The following is a 7,524-nucleotide window of genomic DNA, read 5'->3' on the forward strand; positions in this document are numbered from 1 at the left end:
CATACGTTTGAAGCAATAGCTGAAACAACTCTGTTACTCAAAACGGTGATTGGCCCAGGGTTCGGATAGTATGGCACATATGTACTGTTTACTATCCAAAGCCTGGTCTGAGATACATTGGATATGCGATCCATGATCTGGCTGGCAGGGAGACGTTGAGTAATTTCGGGCTAAGAAAGCTGCCAAAACTGCAACCCACGTACTTACTTCATCAGATGTTACTATTTAATGGCACCTATTAATGGCAGATTGATAGCACATATCGTCCTTCAAGTAGGTTCATGAATCACTATATGATACTGTGCAATCCCATTGGCCCCAGTCATGGATGCATGCCTCAAGTTCTGCAAACAGAGCGAGAGTTTGAGCTATAAGGAAAAAATGCTACTAGCCCTATAGTAGCATCAGGGGAAACGAGGGCTTATCACCAACCACCAACAGGACGGTCACAACTAGATGTGGTAGCTGTCAATTAAGTCTGCCAAGCGTGATGCCTCTTCAGAGTAATTGACAGGTTTCGCATATGACACTTGGTATCGTATACTGTGTGACGCGTAGTTAGTACTGGATCCACCTGGACAGGACTCTTCAATTAAACTCACCGTTGCTGATCTCCAAAATGATCTATCTTCGCTCTGCATCCGAAAGTCCAGGTACGGCAATTAGCATTCTGAATAATGTCGCCGATCGCCTTGTCCTCGTTCTGTTGCAATTCCATGAGCTGATCCGCACTTGTGCCCATTAACAATCGGCCAACGTCGTCGAAACAGTTGAGATAGAGCTGTCCGGTATGGTCGCTAACGTTAATAAGCATAATATACCGATATTCTGCTTTGGGATGAGTTTTATCACAGCGCTCGCAGCGCCACTGGCCGGGATCCAGTTCTGTGACCTTCTTGTTACAGCCCTCTGAGAGGCACGCGGGGTAGCACATATTGTCCTGCTTTATGTATACCACGGTTGCTCTCAATGTGAAATAGGCGGGCTCTTCCGACATACCCAGCTGCTCCTCTCGAACCTGGGCAATGGTCTTGAACTGGTCACGTCTCGTGGAGGACATCGTTCCGACCGATGAGGCATGAGAGGCAAAGTTCTCATCCCGGCCCTGTGCGTCATACCAGCCCTTGAGTCTATGAGCTTCTTCGATATCGGGGTCCACGGTCACAGAACCTGAGCTGAGTAGACTCAAACTCTTGCCTCCAAAGTCAGAAACTTTCACTCCTTTGAAAGCTACTACAGACTCAGGAGTGGCGCCAAAATTCAGTGCTGTATTGCCCCAAACAGTCAAGCGCACCGAGAACCCAGTATTGTCGACCAAGGTCAATTCACGCTTATCGTAGGGTTTCTTTGTCGTTTTCGATACAATCTGAGTGGTCTCTCCGACGTCTTTCAATACCCCTATAACATCGATTGTCGTGTCTTTTTCAACAGCCTGAAGGTCCCCAATAGTCGTGAAGTTGAAACGCACCTGCGGCACGTCATTCTGCTCTTCTGCCTGGAAAAATGTGAGACAAGGAGGACAACTGGCATGAGGCTATACCAACCTTTTCAACTACAGTTTCTCTCTCGAAGGTAAGCTCATAGTCATTGTTGAGGTTTGAGAACTGTTTTTTGGCAATTTGAACGCGACACGGGCTGGAAATGTAATAGACATCCCCTTCATGAAAAAGCTCATACAGCGCAGAGCACTGTTCATTAAATCCGGTAGCGCGGATTTCGCCGCTGTCGTCCAGCAAATTGACACTGAACAGCGAACCTTCCCCGTTTCTTCCATGAAAGGTCTTTATGGGAGATTTGCTGGTGCAGCGAGCTTTGATCGTCCATTTGTGAGCATACGGAGAGATAGCCTCTATAGGATATATAGTGGCAGGTGCAGACCCCTGTATAGGGCGCGCATGCTGGGGTCGGGAGCTGACTCGCGAAGGTCCAATCTGAGCCTTGGCACCATAAAACCCATTACTAGAGATTGTGGTAGGTTGCGGCTTCTCGTCCTCTTCCAGTTTGTTCTCCAATGGTTTTGGTTCGCCGATTTTCTCCGCTTCGCCTAACTCTTTGAGAACCTCGAGGTCGAGAATGATAAGAATTCTATGATAATTTAGCAGATATGTCGGGTTTGGAAGCATAGAGCATTACTTTTTCCCTTTAACAGAGTTCGCTTGAAACTGCTTGAGCCGCACAAAACATCCCTTGCGAAGTAGTCCTTCTGTTACGAAATGGTTTGCTTCTGTGTTCAAGAAAGTGGTTAGACACGTTTTTGATTCAAATAACTCAACATACGGATAGCAAGCATGGTCTGCACATAGTTTGTGATGTCGCTAAATACAACCCTGTATCGTTCCTGGTTGTTTGCTTGGGGTGGCAGCGGCTTGACTTGAACACATTGGACGATGGGCTCTGAATTTTGTGGCTTTGTACCATCAAAAATTGCACTACCGGAGTCTTATCAGCGATGTTACATCAGGAGCAGCGTTATACCAAATGTACAGCGTATGGAATTGATTCTTGGTGGATTACCTGAGTGCTCCAACGGATACATGTGAAGCTTGTGAGGCCATGACATCAACCACGCGTCTCAGCGCTGTTTGCAGGGTTGTGATTATTGCAGTGGTAACTTGTCTGTTGCAGAGCCTTGCAAGACAGGTGCAAAAGCTGATTGAAGCACAAAGAGAGTTGAGTTTCGAGTAAACAAGTCAAGTCCAACCCAAGCGTGTTGTGGAAAACGTGGGAACGCGGCGGACGCGCAAACAGCAGACGCGTTAAGTGACAGCTTACCTAAATTAGGCGCTGTGGCTAGGCCAGGGCTTCCTCCCCTCACCTCGCTCCGAGGACAGGGCACAGCCTCCGACGGCCCTTTACCCCACCTGATGATTTCACTTCTCCGGCCTTGAGGCACTACTTCCGTGGCGTTCGATGGGGAAAGAGCTACAAGCCGCCAGCTTCCTAGGATTCTCTAGTAATCCCGAACAATCGCTCTATCTGGAATTGTGCCTTCTACCCTAACTTGTAAAGAACTCTTTCTTGCTTAAAATGGCGACATGTCCTCATCATGGTTCCCCAGGTGAGTCCAGCACATAATTATCGGTACAATAGGCAAGCTAGCTGAATCCATTTTAACCCCAGACTTACAACCACCATCTGCCTCTCAAGCAGTATATCGCGAAGATTGCACGCAATGCTTTGATTCTATTGTTTGTGGCTAACTCTTGCTTACCGGGTATTTCTGGTGTTAACGAAGTTAGGATGACGAGTATGGCCTTAACGTTTGCCTTTCATGCTTCAATGGTGGCTGTGCTGGGTCAAGAGATCATGCACGTCTACATTTCGAACGCTTCGGTCACCCTCTGGCGCTTAATATAAGAAGAACTCGTAAGAGGATCCAGGTAAGCGATCCATCACTATGCCCAGCCTGACTGCTGACGGGAACAGCGGGAGGAGCCTCCACAGAAAATCTCAAAGCTCGCGATCAACGCAGAAACAGATGAGGATCGTTATGATATGGCCACTCGCGTTGTCTGCTACTCTTGCGGTCAAGATGATATTGACGGGTCAGCTAGTAACCTCCGGTCGGTCATTGAGGGCATAATGAGCGCCACGACTTTTTCGAAAAGGGAGGAGATAAAGGCATGGGAGCAAGAGTTTGTCCCCTGCGAACATACCACTGGTTTAATCCAGCAGGAACCCCAGCGCATCAGTTCCAAAGGTAGCATTGTTCCACAAGCTCTTTTAAGCCGCTCTAATCGGTTGTAACAGATCTTAGCCAGTGTTCAATGTGTGACTTGCGACAGAACCTCTGGCTGTGCTTAGAATGTGGTAAACTAGGCTGCGGTCGCAGTCAATTTGGGGGTACTGGTGGTAATTCACATGGTCTTGCCCATTTTGATGCGACCTCCCATGCTGTTGCCGTCAAACTTGGTTCAATAACCGCAGATGGTTCGGCAGATATCTACTGTTATCGTTGCAACGAGGAGAGAGTCGATCCTGAACTTGCTACGCACCTCTCACATTGGGGGATCAATCTCGCCGGTCGCGAGAAGACGGAGAAGAGCCTCATGGAAATGCAGGTTGAGCAAAATCTCAAGTGGGATTTCCTGATGACAACAGGGGATGGGCATGATCTAAGTCCGGTCTTCGGCGCGGGCTTTACAGGGCTGTCGAATCTAGGAAACAGTTGCTACCTTTCCAGTGTTGTCCAATGTCTTCTTGATTTGCCGGAATTTCAACACAGATACTATCGTCCAGATGAGAGTCCTCCCTTCGCTGAGACTCCAGCTGCTGATTTCGAAACGCAGCTGCGGAAGTTGGCGGATGGAACCCTTTCCGGGCGTTACTCTCGGCCAGACGATAAGACTTTGGCCACCCCAGAAACGCCCGCGGTCCAACATCAAAAGGGCTTGGCCCCATCGATGTTCAAACACTTGGTCGGCCGGGATCACGCCGAATTTTCGACTATGAGGCAGCAGGACGCCTTCGAGTTCCTACTACATGTCTTCAAACACGTCACGCTGTCCAAGCATCCTGCTGGAATGACTAACCCAATTGAGTCTTTCAGATTTTGCATGGAACAGCGGCTTCAATGTTTGAGGTGCAAAGGCGTTCGTTACAGGCTCGATGAACAGGACAATATCTCCATCCCTGTTCCAGTCCGCCGAATTGGTCATTCAGATGGTACTACCCTTGATGACACATTCGAAACTGTGACACTCTTCGAATGTCTAGATGCATTTACTTCCCAGGAGATTGTTGATCTTCGTTGTAGCTTTTGTGACAACAACGAGAAGTTCTCCAAGCGATCCGCTTTTCGAACAATGCCAGCGCATCTAATCATCAATGCTCGACGGTTCGAATTAATCAATTGGGTTCCGACTAAGCTAGATATTCCTGTCCAGGTTGAAGACGTCCCTATGGATTTGAGTCGTTATCTTTCGGCAGGTCCTGTCGAGGGAGAAAACTTGCTCCCAGAGGACGAGCCGTCCGGTAGCGAATTCATCGCCAACACTGACCTTCTAGATCAGCTGCTTGCGATGGGGTTCCCACTGGCCAGATGCGAAAAGGCTCTCTACTTTACAGGAAATTCGGATGTCGAGGCCGCAATGAACTGGCTTATATCTCACATGGATGACCCAGCTATAGATGAGCCCCTGACCAGGAACCGGGCTGCCGAGTACAGGTCGGGTGAACCAGACCTAGCCAAGGTGTCTCAACTAAAAGACATGGGCATTGATGAATTCCGTGCCCGGATGGCTTTGGCTGCCACCGGTGGTGATATTGATCGAGCTATTGACTGGGTTTTTAGTCATCCCGATCATACAGGTGAGAGCCTTATTGATCAGCAAGCAAGTGGCGGTACCGATGCGTCTGTAATACCGGGCCTTGATACTGTTCCCGCAACATATCAACTCCGATCGATCATTTGCCATAAAGGCGCATCTGTTCACGCTGGGTAAGAATAAGCCTTAGTACCCCTTGTCGTTTATATTAACAGCTAATATTAGGCACTATGTGGCATTTGTACGGAAACAATTGCCAGGAAAACCCGGGGTTTCATGGGTGATGTTCAATGATGAAAAAGTTGTGGAGGTCGATGACGTACAAGAGATGAAGAAATTCGCCTATCTATACTTCTTCTCGAGGGTCTAAGCGAACGCCAGGCAAGCAGTGCTGGTTTTTCTTTCTTGTTTGCAGAGCCTCTGTTAGTCCGTAAGCAAGATAATAGTTAATCTTGTGGAGAGAACTATCTGGAGCTCCCAGCATCTATAATCAAGCATAAGGCATTAAGCCAAAAACAGACCTTAAAAAACAACTCTCAGGCACTCAAACTTGAGAGATTTAACTAGGCACGGAGTGGATAGTTTATCTAAATATTAATGGCTAGGGTAAAAATTAGCTATAAAAACAAGCCTTTTATAGCAGCGTGTTAGTGCTGTTATAAGGGGCTTGCTGTTACCATACCAAGTAACTTTATTACTATAAGGTCCTTGGCCTGTAGGGTGGTTCTGTCAGGAAACACGGCCAGCGCGGACTGATGTCAGCCAATAGATTCGTTACGACGATACAGTGTGACTGGTTATCACAACAGGAACCGGAGTCACAGGATAATCCGCTTTAATTATATTAAAAATATAATGCTAGTCTAGGAAAGGACTACAGTTATATTAGCAGTATAATATTATTAAATTATTAATCTAAAATATTATATTACCAGTCTAAAATATTAAATAAATAATTTAATAAAAACTATATATTTAAAGGACTATCCTTACAGTGTTAAATAGTTTTAGTTACTATTTATTATCTTTAAAAACCAAGCTACCCTACCTTTTAATATTTATTTAGTCTTTTATATAAGCTCTTTAACCTTAAGACTTGTACCTTCTACTCTTGCGCACAGAATATCCTTAATCCCACCGGTTTAAGACGGATCGGCAGGTTTTATCTGACACTTACTAAATAATATAATTTCTATATTTTTAAGGCTTATCTGCGGCTTACTAAAGGGGATAATAAGTTTGATTAATAAATTATGGTAAAATATCGCCTTTTTAATAATAAGGTTATAATTAGGGATACTTATAATAAAGAAAAAAAGATTAGGGCTTGTATAAATACTATTAAAATATTATAGCCTTTATTTTTTATATTATTTAAGTATTATTTTAGGTTGATAGGCTGTTTTTTAGGTGTTATATTTATTATTTTACTAGTAATAATACCTTTAAATTTAAGAAAAAAGTAACACTATTTATAATCAAAAACAATATATTAATTATTATTATTATAATATAATAAAATAAAAAATATATAAAAAATATCACTAGACTTAAGGTATTTTAAGTAGTTTATTAATAAAAAGTTCATTAATATATATTAATTAATAACCAAGCCTCCAGGAGAATATTAAAAAATCTGTAAACCAAAAAAAACTTGTATATTAAAAACCTAAGCTTATAACTAATATTATATTAATAAAAAGTAGTAAATATATTAAAAATATTGTATTTAGAGGTATGCTAACCATTTCTTAAGGATTTTATAATATAATTATTAAAATAATATAGCTTACTTAATACAACCTAAATATTAACTAAATAATTTAAAAAAGTACTAGTTGATAATAATGAAAAATAAAAAAAATATTATTAAATAGTATAAATTTAAGTTACTAAAAAGGGTATTAAAAAGGCTCTGGAAAAATAAGAAAAAAATAAGTAATAAAAATTATATTATTAGAGTTTAAAAAAGTATAAAAAGAAACTTGCTAAAATGCTTAAAAAACTTAAAAAGAAAAATATTATAATTATATTAAACTATTTATAAAATCTAATTATTAATTAATATATAACAGCTATTTTAAAGCTTTAATACCTTTATATTTTAAAAGAAGTTATTACAGGTATAATAATACTAAAAATTATTACTAAAATTATAAGTAAAAATAAAGTTTATTTATAAGTTAAAATTATATATATTCTTAAGGCCTATAATAATACTAAAAAAAGATATATGACATAAGTAAAAAAGAAATAA

General features: G+C 42.3%; 2 protein-coding genes across 2 annotated transcripts; one reads left to right on the plus strand and one right to left on the minus strand.

The window, feature by feature from the left end:
* Positions 1–260: 260 nt before the first annotated feature.
* On the minus strand, positions 261–2,735 carry BDW74DRAFT_68957 (replication factor A subunit protein RFA1). Its single transcript, XM_073733464.1, has 6 exons — positions 2,515–2,735; positions 2,278–2,429; positions 2,134–2,224; positions 1,545–2,085; positions 603–1,495; positions 261–543 (listed from the first exon to the last, which is right to left on the minus strand). Exons 1-6 carry the CDS (start codon positions 2,553–2,555, stop codon positions 453–455), a joined length of 1,809 nt encoding a protein of 602 aa, XP_073580694.1. The 5' UTR covers positions 2,556–2,735; the 3' UTR covers positions 261–452.
* Positions 2,736–2,850: 115 nt separating this feature from the next.
* Positions 2,851–5,845, plus strand: BDW74DRAFT_159364 (ubiquitin-specific protease UBP14). The gene is made up of 6 exons (XM_073725450.1): positions 2,851–3,058; positions 3,121–3,188; positions 3,240–3,380; positions 3,427–3,700; positions 3,751–5,440; positions 5,493–5,845. Exons 1-6 carry the CDS (start codon positions 3,028–3,030, stop codon positions 5,635–5,637), a joined length of 2,349 nt encoding a protein of 782 aa, XP_073580695.1. The 5' UTR covers positions 2,851–3,027; the 3' UTR covers positions 5,638–5,845.
* The last annotated feature ends 1,679 nt before the right edge of the window (positions 5,846–7,524 follow it).

This window comes from Aspergillus multicolor (genome assembly GCF_047715735.1).
Source record: "Aspergillus multicolor strain CBS 133.54 unplaced genomic scaffold BDW74scaffold_27, whole genome shotgun sequence".
In the NCBI taxonomy this organism is placed as follows: Eukaryota; Fungi; Ascomycota; class Eurotiomycetes; order Eurotiales; family Aspergillaceae; genus Aspergillus; species Aspergillus multicolor.